General features: G+C 41.7%; 1 protein-coding gene across 1 annotated transcript; it reads left to right on the top strand.

Moving 5' to 3' along the window:
- The first annotated feature begins 13,482 nt into the window (after positions 1 to 13,482).
- On the top strand, positions 13,483 to 14,436 carry LOC124082624 (olfactory receptor 6P1). Its single transcript, XM_046429098.1, has one exon. The coding sequence runs from the start codon at positions 13,483 to 13,485 to the stop codon at positions 14,434 to 14,436; it is 954 nt and encodes a 317-aa protein (XP_046285054.1).
- The last annotated feature ends 443 nt before the right edge of the window (positions 14,437 to 14,879 follow it).

Below are 14,879 nucleotides of genomic sequence, written 5' to 3'. Positions count from 1 at the left end.
GGAGAGGGTACCTTTGAAATACACTTGAAATGTTCACAGGTATAAGGGATGTTTTCATTTTTGTTCTTTTTAATGAACATGTTCTAATCTGTATGGGATAGAGTATGGTATTTCTGGACAGGTTTATAATGGGTGATGATCAAATTAGGGTGACTCATATTTCCACCTCATTGTGTCTTTGAGTTTGGAGTCTTTAAGCTTCTTGCTGATAGTTCTTCCTAACAGATAATAGGTTATTATAAACTGTAGTCTCTCCCTGTTGTGTCAAACATTGGAACTTATTATTTCTGTCTAACTGTGTTTAAGTCCCCCTTACCCAACCCTCCTCTGTCTTTCTTTTCCTTTACACTTCCTAGCCTCTACTCATCTCTCTTCTCCTTTCTTCTACTTTGGGATCAACTTTTTTAGTTCCTACCTATGAAAGAAAACTTAAGGTACTTGCCATTCTGTGTCTGGTTCATTTTATTTAATGTAATATCCTTCAGAAACACGCATCTTGCTGCAATTGACAGGATTTCACCCTTTTGTAAAGAGCTAAATGATATCCCATTGCATACACATACTATATTTTCTTCATCCTTTCATCTTTTAATGGGCCCCTAAGTTGATTTCAAATCTTGGTGGATTGTGACTAGAGCTACAACAAACATGGGTGTGCAGGTATCTCTTTGAAATGCTGATTGCATTTTCTTTGACTACTTACTCAGAAGTGGATCATATGGTAGACATATTTTGTTTGTTTATTTTTCAGAGGAGCCCCCATACTGTTCCCTATAATGACTATGCTAATTTACATGCCCACCAACAGTGTTAAGAGTTCCCTTTTTCTCTGCATCCTTGCCAACATATATTGTTTTTGCTTTTTTTTTTCTTTTATAATAGCCATCTGACTGGTCCCAGATGGTGGCTCCTTATGGTTTTGATTTGCATTTCATAAGAGATATTTTTTAAGTGAGAATATGGTAAAATTCTGGAGATCTATAATGGTGTTGGACAAGGCAGGAATTATTTATGGGAAGGGGAAACCCAGAAAGCAAAGGCAGTAGTAAGAAAGACAGGAGTCAATCTTCAACAAAAGAATTTATTTTTACGTAAATGAACCCATCTGGCTATGCCCAAGACATATCTTCTTTCCATAGGACATGAATAGGATAGAGGTTAAGTTTGCCATAATAACTCCATGATCATCTGATTTATCCAGGATTGAATTTCCTAAATGTGTTACCTTGAGGGAAAAAAAAAAAACACTCATCTTTGTTTCAATTACAAATAAAGGTGATTAGACCCATTGGGCTATTGTGAGGATTAAGTGAACATATGGAAATCATTCAGTGTTTGTCACACCGTCATGCATTTTATTATACCTTCTTTACATACCTTGTGGACACAGAGGGAGAGTATAATTAAAACTCCAGACAGTTCTCAATAGTCAATTCAGTGGGCATTGAGTGTCTTCCATTTGTGATGATCCAAGGGAGAATTCAAGGAAAAAATAAATAAAAACGAAAGTTTCCTTCAAAAAGAGGATGTGATGATGTGTAAGGCTGTGGCAATGTATCTCTTATGAAGGTCTGTGCTGCTTCCCGGGGAGTACCCCAGGAGGCCAGACTATGGAGTGTTAAAGCTTCATTTATATAACATCCAGGAATTCAGAGCATTTTGCTGGTGTCAATAGCCAAATAAGTGATCCAAATGATGTTTGCATGGTTTCAGGCCCATACATCTACAAAATCACCCATGTTTTCTAAAATAATAAAACTACTTATTTCACTTTGTAAGCAAATAATCTTCACCCAAATTTTCTATTTGATTGTCACCATCTAATGATGAAGGAATAGCAGATTTCAACAATAACAGTACTATTTGACAGATTAACAGGTTATGCCTTCTACTCTTGAGACAAGACAAAACATTACATTCCCAAATTTCTCAATGATTACCTGATTTACTTAAATCATCTGATAACTATATATTGGTCACACATCATGAATAAAGAACTGAACTTCAAGTAGGATAGATAAATAAGAGTTTCTGCTCTCGAGTAGGAAAAGTGCAGGTAAATACATTATTACCTAAAAGGTCAGAGTCATGGTCACAGTAATAGATGCGAGGGACCTGTTGGATAAAATCTTCACAGAGACACTCATGTTTATTGCAATTATTCATGTGTGAAAGACAAAAGTTAAAAAAAAAAAAACAACAGTGTGTCACCTTGAAAAATTCTGTTGTGCTGGAAGGTTAAATCAGAGGGATGAGCAATAGGTATTAGGCAAGTTGACCACAAAAGGACCATTCAAAGTAGGTAGAAGGTGGATTGTGCAGTCCCATTAGTTTCCTTTTAGTCCCAAGAGGACCTATGTATGAGTTGAGACCTGCTGTTGATTCTGAGAGGAAGTGCAATGGGAGAAATTCTCAAGCTCTTCCCCATTAATTACTTTTAGGAATATTGTTTGTAAAACGAGTAAGGTGCATTTAAAGAGATCATCACTGGGTTGATGTGCGAATTTCAGGCTCTGCTGTCTTGTGTTGCTCTAGTGGTAGAATCCTGCCCTGGTATAATGAAATACTAACAGAGGAGAAAGGTAGTTTCCAAACTGATGAGAGAGGAGAGGCACAGCCCAGAAATTAGAATAAATAGGTAAAGAAAGAAGCATTAAACACATGTCCAGTGCACACCATGCACTGATATGCTCTGTGTCATAGGAAGACTCTGGATAGTTAACCAAAAGTAGACCACGTAGGAGGCCCTTGTCCAAAAGGGAGGACAGGTTCGAAGCAGGGTACAGAAAAAGGGAAGAGATGTAACTGAAAGAGATTAGAGACCAATATTTTCTTGGCTGGAGAAAAGTCTTTGGCAATAGCAAGCCAATGTGAATAATAAACAGGATTCCACTTTGAACAACTGAGTTAAAAACCAGTGACAATGATAACATGAAGGATTACAGACCAGTGGACAGGAAATTAGAGTTACAGGAACCTCTAGGCACAGAGTCTCCATTTACAGGCTTGCCTTTAAGGTGACAGATAATTTAACCCACTGTGAGCTGCAGAGGAAGGTTGGCTTTAAACAAACTTGTGAAGCAGACAGTGAGTTTCCTAACCTGCTTCCTATTCTCACTCCATTCTCCAGTAATGTCCTTTTTTTGTCCTTTAGGATTGACCCTGGTCAAGTTGGAATTTTAACTGTATCTTATGCTGTACTTCAACTAGAATAGAACCCTAGTTTGCATTTAAGTTCAGCTATCTGAATCTATACTATAAATATCTGAATAAAGGAGATTATTTAAGATTCTACAACACGGGACTGAAATTCATGCTACTCATGTGTTCTAGGAAATGTTCTTTTTACCGAGAATAGTAAGTTAGTATCAGTATCAATGTCAGCGTTGAAAAAAATGAAGGACAGATAAAGGGATAACACATCCTACTGCAAGTGAGCCGTTTCCAATCTGTTTCTTTCAACACAATTGAATTGGCAAGTGAGTCGTCCACTAATAAATCAACAAAAATATTTTTGATGATTGAGTACTATAAAATTTCTGCACATAACTAACAGAAAGTTCCAATAATATTATCTTATTTCTATAACAGCGCTACTTTTATTCCCATAGTGATGGGACATCAATGTCACTTATTTATATGAACTAGTTTTCTCAGTGTTTATATCTCCAAAGTAAAACGATAAATAAAATTGATGCTGAAAACTTTCCCATTGGTGGTAATAAATAGTCTTGAATCCACATAAGAATTGAAAAGAGAAAGCTCAATCCACATTATTAGAAGATGGTTTTCCAATAATTTTTTTTTATTGTTGGTTGTTCAAAACATTACATGTGTCTAATATAGTTTTTCAAAATATATCATCTATTTTTGTTGTTTTGGCTGAATGTATGCTAATTATATAATCTCTAGAGGAAAATATTTTATAAAGCACTTATAATTTTTAGAGTTCAGGGAAAAAAAATGTAGACAGACATAGAGAAATCCATTAAAGACTTGCAATTATAAAAGACATTACATTACATTGTGATTATGATGAGACAAATGATGTAAAACTTCTCATATTTTAAAGACATTTATTTGCATAATTTTTGAAATAATTGTTAGTGGGTATTATAGCCTTGATATTTAGATTTCACTGAACCTATAAAAAAGTGATATAGTAGTTTCATTTAGAAAGGTCAATATTACCAATGCAGTAGAATTAGAGTCCCTTTAACTATATAAATGTCTGATTAAAAGAAGCCATCAAGCTGGCATATTATTTTAAATTTTATTTCTTTATTTATTGTAATAGGAATTGAACTGTAGGGGTGTCTACTACTAAGCTATACCCCCAGTTCTTTTACTTTTTATTTTAATACAGGATCTTGCTAGTTGCTGAAGCTGGCCTTGAACTTGCCATCCTCCTGTCTTAGCCTCCTGAGTTGCTTGCAATTACAGGCATATGCCACAGGGCCCAGCCCTTTAAAAGTTTCTTTTTTTTTTTTTTTTTTTTTTTAATTTTTTATTGTGGGTTGTTCAAAACATTACAAATTTCTTGACATTTCATATTCCACACTTTGATTCTAGTGGGTTATGAACTCCCACCTTCACCCCATACACAGATTGCAGATTCACATCAGTTACACATCCATTGATTTACAAATTGCCATACTAGTGTCTGTTGTGCTCCGCTGCCTTTCCCATCATCCACCCTCCCCCCTCCCCACCTCTCCCCTCCCCTCCCCTCCCCTCCTCTCTCTCTACCCCCTCCACTGTATAACCCTGAGGGTCTCCTTCCATTACCGTGCAATTTACCTTCTCTCTCCCTTTCCCTCCCACCTCTCATCCCTGTTAAATGTTAATCTTCTTCTCCTGTTCTTCGTCCCTACTCTGTTCTTAGTTACTTTCCTTATATCAAAGAAGACATTTGGCATTTGTTTTTTAGGGATTGGCTAGCTTCACTTAGCATAATCTGCTCTAATGCCATCCATTTCCCTGTAAATTCTATGATTTTGTCATTTTTTAATGCAGAGTAATACTCCATTGTGTATAAATGCCACATTTTTTTTATCCATTCGTCTATTGAAGGGCATCTAGGTTGGTTCCACAGTCTTGCTATTGTGAACTGTGCTGCTATGAACATCGATGTAGCAGTGTCCCTGTAGCATGCTCTTTTTAGGTCTTTAGGGAATAGACCAAGAAGGGGAATAGCTGGGTCAAATGGTGGCTCCATTCCCAGCTTTCCAAGAAATCTCCATACTGCTTTCCAAATTGGCTGCACCAATCTGCAGTCCCACCAGCAATGTACAAGTGTACCCTTTTCCCCACATCCTCGCCAGCACTTGTTGTTGTTTGACTTCCTAATGGCTGCCAATCTTACTGGAGTGAGATGGTATCTTAGGGTGGTTTTGATTTGCATTTCTCTGACAGCTAGAGATGTTGAGCATTTTTTCATGTACTTGTTGATTGACTGTATGTCCTCCTCTGTGAAGTGTCTGTTCAGGTCCTTGGCCCATTTGTTGATTGGGTTGTTTGTTCTCTTATTGTCTAATTTTTTGAGTTCTTTGTATACTCTGGATATTAGGGCTCTATCTGAAGTGTGAGGAGTAAAGATTTGTTCCCAGGATGTAGGGTCCCTATTTACCTCTCTTATTGTTTCTTTTGCTGAGAAAAAACTTCTTAGTTTGAGTAAGTCCCATTTGTTGATTCTAGTTATTAACTTTTGTGCTATGGGTGTCCTATTGAGGAATTTGGAGCCCGACCCCACCGACTGTAGATCGTAGCCAACTTTTTCTTCTATCAGACGGCGCGTCTCTGATTTGATATCAAGTTCCTTGATCCATTTTGAATTCACTTTTGTGCATGGCGAGAGAAAGGGATTCAGTTTCATTTTGTTGCATATGGATTTCCAGTTTTCCCAGCACCATTTGTTGAAGATGCTATCCTTCCTCCATTGCATGCTTTTAGCCCCTTTATCAAATATAAGATAGTTGTAGTTTTGTGGATTGGTTTCTGTGTCCTCTATTCTGTACCATTGGTCCACACGCCTGTTTTGGTACCAGTACCATGCTGTTTTTGTTACTATTGCTCTGTAGTATAGTTTGAAGTCTGGTATCGCTATACCGCCTGATTCACACTTCTTGCTTAGCATTGTTTTTGCTATTCTGGGTCTTTTATTTTTCCATATGAATTTCATGATTGCTTTCTCTATTTCTACAAGAAATACCATTGGGATTTTGATTGGCATTGCATTAAACCTATAGAGAACTTTTGGTAATATCGCCATTTTGATGATGTTAGTTCTGCCTATCCATGAACAGGGTATATTTTTCCATCTTCTAAGATCTTCTTCTATTTCTCTCTTTAGGGTTCTGTAGTTTTCATTGTATAAGTCTTTCACCTCTTTTGTTAGGTTGATTCCCAAGTATTTTATTTTTTTTGAAGATATTTTGAATGGAGTGGTTGTCCTCATTTCCATTTCAGAGGATTTGTCGCTGATGTACAGGAATGCCTTTGATTTATGCGTGTTGATTTTAAATCCTGCCACTTTGCTGAATTCATTTATTAGCTCTAATAGTTTCTTTGTAGAGCCTTTTGGGTCTGCTAGATATAGAATCATATCATCTGCAAATAGTGATAATTTAATTTCTTCTTTTCCTATTTTTATGCCTTTAATTTCTTTCGTCTGTCTAATTGCTCTGGCCAGTGTTTCGAGAACTATGTTGAAGAGAAGTGGAGAGAGAGGGCATCCCTGTCTTGTTCCAGATTTTAGAGGGAATGCCTTCAGTTTTTCTCCATTCAGAATAATGCTAGCCTGAGGCTTAGCATAGATTGCTTTTACAATATTGAGGTATGTTCCTGTTATCCCTAGTTTTTCTAGAGTTTTGAACATAAAGGGATGCTGTACTTTGTCAAATGCTTTTTCCGCATCTATCGAGATGATCATATGGTTCTTATTTTTAAGTCTATTGATGTGGTGAATAACATTTATTGATTTCCGTATATTAAACCAGCCTTGCATCCCAGGGATGAATCCTACTTGATCATGGTGTACAATTTTTTTTATATGTTTTTGTATCCGATTCGCCAGAATTTAATTGAGGATTTTTGCATCTAGGTTCATTAGAGATATTGGTCTGTAGTTTTCTTTCTTTGAAGTGTCTTTGTCTGGTTTAGGTATCAGGGTGATGTTGGCCTCATAGAATGAATTTGGAAGTTCTCCCTCCTTTTCTATTTCCTGAAGTAGCTTGAAAAGTATTGGTATTAGTTCTTCTTTAAAGGTTTTGTAAAATTCTGCTGTATACCCATCGGGACCTGGGCTTTTCTTAGTTGGTAGTCTTTTGATGGTTTCTTCTATCTCCTCAATTGATATTGGTCTGTTTAGGTTTTCTATATCCTCCTGACTCAATCTGGGCAGATCATATGACTTAAGAAATTTATCTATGCCTTCACTATCTTCTAATTTATTGGAGTATAAGGATTCAAAATAGTTTTTGATTATCTTCTGTATTTCTGAAGTGTCTGTTGTGATATTGCCTTTTTCATCCCGTATGCTAGTAATTTGAGTTCTCTCTCTTCTTCTCTTCACTAGCATCGCTAAGGGTCTGTCGATTTTGTTTATTTTTTCAAAGAACCAACTTTTAGTTTTGTCAATTTTTTCAATTGTTTCTTTTGTTTCGATTTCATTAATTTCAGCTCTGATTTTAATTATTTCTTGCCTTCTACTTCTTTTGCTGTTGTTTTGCTCTTCTTTTTCAAGGATTTTGAGATGAAGTATGAGATCATTTATTTGTTGGTTTTTTCTTTTTTTAAGGAATGAACTCCAAGCAATGAATTTTCCTCTTAGAACTGCTTTCAATGTGTCCCATAGATTCCGATATGTTGTGTCTGTGTTTTCATTTATCTCTAAGAATTTTTTAATTTCCTCCTTGATGTCTTCTATAACCCATTGATCATTCAGTAACCTATTGTTCATTCTCCAATTGATGTATGCTTTTTCCTTCCTTCTTTTATCGTTGATTTTCAGTTTCATTCCATTATGATCAGATAAGATGCATGGTAATATCTCTACTCCTTTATATTGTCTAAGAGTTGCCCTGTGACATAATATATGATCTATTTTTGAGAAGGATCCATGTGCTGCTGAGAAAAAAGTGTAACTGCTTGATGTTGGGTGGTATACTCTATATATGTCAATTAGGTCTAGGTTATTAATAGTGTTATTGAGTTCTATAGTTTCCTTATTCAACTTTTGTTTGGAAGATCTGTCCAGTGGCGAGAGAGGTGTGTTGAAGTCTCCCATGATTATGGTGTGGTGGTCTATTAGACTCTTGAACTTGAGAAGAGTTTGTTTGACGAACATAGCTGCACCATTGTTTGGGGCATAAATATTTATGATTGTTATGTCTTGTTGGTGTATGGTTCCCTTAAGCAGTATGTAGTGTCCCTCTTTATCTCTTTTGATTAACTTTGGCTTGAAATCTATTTTATTTGATATGAGTATGGACACGCCTGCTTGTTTCCGAAGTCCATATGAGTGATATGATTTTTCCCAACCTTTCACCTTCAGCCTATGTATGTCTTTTCCTATCAAATGCGTCTCCTGTAGGCAGCATATTGTTGGGTCTTGTTTTGTGATCCATTCTACTAGCCTGTGTCTCTTAATTGGTGAGTTTAAGCCATTAACATTTAGGGTTATTATTGAGATATGGGTTGTTCTTCCAGCCATATTTGTTTATTTCTGTTACTAAACATTGTTTGTTTTCCTCTTTGATTGTTTCCCCCCCCCTTTACTGTCCTACCTCCCACTGTTGGTTTTCATTGTTATTTTCCATTTCCTCTTCCTGTAATACTTTGGCTAGGATGTTTTGAAGAGATGGTTTTCTAGCTGCGAATTCTTTAAACTTTTGTTTATCGTGGAAGGTTTTAATTTCATTCTCCATCCTGAAGCTTAATTTCGCTGGATACACAATTCTTGGTTGGAACCCATTATCTTTCAGTGTTTGAAATATGTTATTCCAGGATCTTCTAGCTTTCAGAGTCTGTGTTGAAAGATCAGCTGTTATCCTGATTGGCTTGCCCCTAAATGTAATCTGCTTCCTTTCTCTTGTAGCTTTTAAAATTCTCTCCTTATTCTGTATGTTGGGCATCTTCATTATAATGTGTCTAGGTGTGGATCTCTTATGATTTTGCACATTCGGCGTCCTGTAGGCTTCTAGGATTTGGGATTCTGTCTCATTCTTCAAGTCTGGGAAGTTTTCTTGTATTATTTCATGGAATAGACTGCTCATTCCTTTGGTTTGGAGCTCTGTACCTTCCTGTATCCCAATGACTCTTAAGTTTGGTCTCTTAATGTTATCCCATATTTCTTGGATGTTCTGCTCATGGTTTCTTAACAGTCTTGCTGAGCTGTCTATGTTCTTTTCCAGTTGAAATACTTTGTCTTCATTGTCTGATGTTCTATCTTCTAAGTGTTCTACTCTGTTGGTAGTACTCTCCATTGAGTTTTTAAGTTGGTTTATTTCTTCCTGCATTTCTAGGATTTCTGATTGCTTGTTTTTTATAACCTCTATCTCCCTGTATAGTTGATCCTTTGCTTCCTGGATTTGTTTGCGTAATTCGTTGTCGAAGTGATCTTTCATTGTCTGATTTTGCTGTTTAATGTCTTCCTTGATACTCCAGATCATCTGAAGCATGTATATCCTGAATTCTTTATCTGACATTCCATCTGCTGCAGCTGTTACCTCTTCTAAAGTTGCGTTGACCTGCATTGCTTGTGGTCCTTTCTTTCCTTGTCTTTTCATACTGCTTGCGTATCTTTCCTGCAGGTGCGGGCGGCGGCTCTGCTCTCTCCTTATTCCAATTGGGGTGTCGTGGCTACCACGCCGGCAGGTCACTGGGCCTGTTCTGGGAGCTGGTGGCGGCTCTGTTCTGCCCCTACTCCAATTGGGGTGACGTGTCTGTCGTACCAGCAGGCCACTGGGCCTGTCCTGCTGGTCGGTCGCAGATCTGCCCACCTTTCGGGCACGAGTGGAGGCTCTGCTTTGCCCCTACTCCAATTGGGGTGTCGTGACTACCCCGCCTGCAGGATGCTGGGTCTGTTCCTGGCAAGGGAGGCGACTCTGCTCTGTCACTACTCCAATTAGGGTGGTGTTTGTACCCCGCCGGCAGGGTCCTGGGCCTGATCCGCCGGTCTGTTGTAGGTCTGCCTACCTTGAAGGCGCGGGCGGCGGATCTGCCCTGCCCCTCCTACCACGCCTGCGGACCCCTGGGCCTGATCTGCAGGTTGATCACTGGTCTGCTCACCCTGCGGGCACGGGTGGCGGTTCCGCTCCACCCCCACTCCAATTGGGGTCACGTGACCACCACACCGGCAGGGCCTGATCCGGGCGTGGGATAAGGATCTGCTCTGCCCCTACTCGAGTTGGGGTGACGTGTGTACCACACTGGCAGGCCACTGGGCCTGACCCGCCAGGCTGTCACAGGTCTGTTTACCTTGCAAGCGCGAAGGGCGGCTCTGCCCTGCCCCTCCTACCACGCCCATGTACTACTGGGTCGTGGGTCTGCCCACCTGGCGGGTGTGGGTGGCGGCTCCGCTCCGCCCCCTCTCCAATTGGGGTCACGCGGTCACCACGCTGGCGAGCCGCTGGGCCTGCTCCGGGGGCTGGCGGCGGCCCGGCTCCTTCCCTCTGGCTCGAGGACAAATTGAGGAGACTCGGGTGACTGAGCCTCACCCCCCTTACCAGGAGACCAACTGCTTATGTCACCGCTGGTATTGATGAAGATCTCTCCTCCACCGCTTTCTGCTGACATCAGATCTCTGCCATGTTGGTATCCTATGCGAATGGCAGCATTTCGTTCCCCTTGCCAGGCAACCCAAGCAATGGGTGAGTCCTGACCTGCCCTCAGCAGGACCCGGACCGAGACACAGTTTCCGCGGGCTCCTAGCCCCGGTCCAGGGAAGTTCCGGGAGCCGGAACTCGGCCGCTCCGTGCTCGGTGTAAGCTCCTATAAGTGTAGGCTCCAAGAGGCAGCCCCCGCGGGCTCAGTTCCGGGAGCCGGAATTCGGCCGCTTAGTGTTTGGTGTATGCTCTGATAGTAGCAGGGTCCAAGAAGCAGCCTCCGCGGGCTCCGCAGCCCTGAGCCAGGGCGGTTCCGGGACGGTTCCGGGAGCCGGAACTCGGCCGCTCTGTGCTCGGTGTAAGCTCCTATAAGTGTAAGCTCCAAGAAGCAGTCCCCGCGGGCTCAGTTCCGGGAGCTGGAATTCGGCTTCTTGGTGTTTCGTGTTTGCTCTGATATTAGCAGGGTCCAAGAAGCAGCCTCCGCAGGCTCCGCAGCCCGGAGCCAGGGCGGTTCCGGGACGGTTCCGGGAGCCGGGACTTGGCCGCCCCGCGCTCCGTGTTCACTCCGATAAGATCAGATTTTAAGAAGCCCCCAGGCGCTGAACCCTAGCAATCTGTCTGCAAGCCGCAGGCGAATTGCAGCCTGAAATTACCTGTTCTATGGCTGAATGAGCTGCGGTCAGTCAAAAACAGGTGTGGTGACGTCAGTTTACCAACATGGTGGCTGCTGGCCTCCTCTGTGGTCTGACCGGTGTGGAGAACCGAGATGGACCGCTTCCTTCCCCGTCTCGAACCCAGAATTCAGCCCTGAGTGCGGTGCTTGCGCGTCTGGCAGAAACTGCAGCGCTGTAACCCTGCGTCTCTATCCCAGCGCGCCTTGCAGACTCTAGCCGCGGGGCGATTTGCTGAATAAGCAGTGTTACCCTCCGTGCGACAAACCTCTCGCGTTTGAGTCCCCGTAGCCGATCCTCATGCGATGGAAATCCTTCTTCCAGGTTCCGGCGCACCCCACTATTGCTGGAAATTCCTATCAAGATATCCTTTAGCCGTCCTGACTTGTCATACTCCCACACAGTGAAGCAGCACACGGGGGTAATGCACTCCCCTCGCCGCCATCTTCCCTCCCGCAGTCTTTAAAAGTTTCTTAAAGGGGAAAAATGTAAAGGGCTAAGTCTTGACAAAACTGGGAATGAATGATGATATCTCACATAGGACCCTAGCTCAAGACAGATTTGCAGTTTTACCAGAGGTCCTCTGGCGATACCAGGTCACAGGCAAGATTGAGAGGAGATTGGAAAGGCAGAGCAGAATGATTAGGAGGAAGAGGACCACCTCATTTCTTTTGCAGCATTGCCAATTTCCTGTGGCTGCTGGAACAAACTGACGCAAGTTTAATGGCTTAAAACAACAGAGCTTTACTCTCATAGTCCTGCAGAACAGGAGTCTGAAATCTGTATCACTTGGCTGGATTCAAGGTGTTGGCAGGCTTGTGCTTCCTGTGGTTCTGGGGGTGAATTCCTGCTTTGTCTCTTCTAGCTTCTGAAGGCTGCGGCCGTTCCTCACCTATAGCCAAGTCATTCCAACCTCTACACCCTGCAATCTCTTCTTATCCTCTGCATGTCTATTTCAATTCTCTTGCTTTCTCTTTTAAGGGCCCTTTGGTTGCATTTAAGGACCATCTAGATAATCCAGGATGATCTTCCCATTCCAAAATTCTTAATTTAATCACATCTGAAAAGTCCTTATACTATCTACGAATTCCAGAACTTGGAACACACATACCTTTTTGGTTTTTGTTTTTCTATCCAGGGTCTCACTATGTTGCCCAGTCTTCTCCCAAACTCCTGGGCTCAAGCAATCCTCCTGCCTCAGCCTCATGAGGTAGCTGAAACTACAGGAACCACCAGAGTACACAGCCTGTGGGATATTTTTTTAAACCTATCACAGAGGTCCAGAAATTATAGAGTTTAATTCTGGCACAGAGAATGCACTGACAAAATAGTTGTAAAATGATTGAGGAAAAAAGTACTCTTTTCTGAAACAGAGCTTCCTAATTGCTGTACTGAACTGTTTCTCCTGCTGTGAATGAACCGTTTTCAAACCAACTTTCTTTCTGTTGTGTTGCCTTCCCGACAGCTCAAAAATTCTCCTTGAGCCACTACTTGTCCTTAATTTCCTGTGAGAAAATGAAGCCCTCAGTCGCCAGTTTGCTGTCACTCTTTCTTTGATATATTTGCTCTTTCCACAAATATGGAGTAAAGATGCTACAGTGCTAAAAAGTTTGAGGAAGGGAAAAGAGAGCATTAAAACAACAACAATAACAACAACAACAACAAAAAAAAAACAAGAATCAAAACACCAAGGCTGGTTCTGAAATCTCTCAGTAAGCATTCATCCAATAATACTAAGCACAGTTAAAATTGCTAGGTATTAAGCACAGTCCTCAACCCTGAGGACCTTTGCCTGGAAATGGAAGATAAAACAGCAAAAAAAAAGGGGGAAATGATATAATAATAATAATAATTGATAGCATGTTGTACCACTGACCTTCTTCCATGGTTGCAGGCTGTGGGGAGACGGTAATGGTTTGATCCTCCTATCTTTCAACCTTTTTCTCTTCCTGTTACCTTCTCAGACACTCAAGTGGACAGAGATCATGGGGAATTTGAGTGGAGGCCACGTGGAAGAGTTTGTCTTGGTGGGCTTCCCCACATCTCCACCCCTCCAGCTGCTCCTGTTTGTCTTCTTTTTGGCCATTTATCTGTTGACGCTGCTGGAGAACGTGCTCATCATCTCCACCATCCGGCTGACCCCAAGCCTTCATCGCCCCATGTACTTCTTTCTTGGTCACCTCTCCTTCCTGGAGCTATGGTACATCAACGTTACCATTCCTCGGCTCTTGGGAGCCTTTCTTACCCAGGATGGAAGAGTCTCCTACGTGGGTTGTATGACTCAGCTCTACTTCTTCATTGCTCTGGCCTGCACAGAATGTGTCCTGCTGGCCGTCATGGCCTATGACCGCTACCTGGCCATCTGTGATCCCCTCCGCTACCCTAGTCTCATGCCTTCCAGCTTGGCCACGCGTCTGGCGGCTGCCTCTTGGGGAAGTGGGTTTTTCAGCTCCATGATGAAGCTGCTGTTCATTTCCCGACTGTACTACTGTGGACCCAACGTCATCAACCACTTTTTCTGTGATATCTCCCCACTGCTGAACCTCACCTGCTCTGACAAGGAGCAAGCAGAGCTGGTGGACTTCTTGCTGGCTTTGGTGATGATTCTGCTCCCTCTGGTGGCTGTGATTTCATCCTATGCGGCCATCATCGCGGCCGTCCTGAGAATCCCAACTGCCCAGGGACGTCACAGGGCTTTCTCCACTTGCACCTCTCACCTGGCAGTGGTCATCATCTACTATTCCTCCACTCTCTTCACCTACGCCCGGCCCCGAGCCATGTACACCTTCAACTACAACAAAGTCATTTCCGTGCTCTACACTGTCATTGTCCCATTTCTCAACCCAGCCATCTACTGCCTGAGGAACAAGGAGGTGAAGGAGGCCTTCCAAAAGTCAGTCCTGGGCAGATGTCACCATCCGAGGGATGTTCCAGACTGATGTGTGGCGGACGGAGATGGGAGAATAGTAACAGAGTGTTCATAGGACCTCACCAAGGAATCAGAGAATGTGCTAGAAAGGAATATAAATGTCAATAGTCTACCATTTCTCTAAATACTGTCTAGGAATCTCTTAAAAAGCCATTGATTTTGTACAGGAGTTTCCAAATTAAGTCTGGTTTAGCTTAGTTCCTAGGAACTTCTGTTTAGCAAACGGTTTGAGTTTTCCTACAAGTCTATTACTTTGTAAGTGATGAAGCTGCTGTTTCATATGGGAAAGTAAATTTTGAAGATCATATTATTAAATCCAACTTTTGTGAGGAAATGCAAAATTACACATTCATCCCCAAGAAAAATTTCATGCCATCTGATACATACCCTTTATCTCGACATTCTTGATATCCCACTGAAAGTAAACACAGAGACACACACTGCTTGGCATTA

This window comes from Marmota monax, unplaced genomic scaffold, assembly GCF_021218885.2.
Source record: "Marmota monax isolate L192 unplaced genomic scaffold, Marmota_monax_Labrador192_F-V1.1 WCK01_AAM20220418_F8-fsc00145, whole genome shotgun sequence".
Classification (NCBI taxonomy): Eukaryota; Metazoa; Chordata; class Mammalia; order Rodentia; family Sciuridae; genus Marmota; species Marmota monax.
The sequence above is the reverse complement of the archived record's forward strand: the minus strand, read 5'-3'. Positions and strand labels throughout refer to the sequence as shown.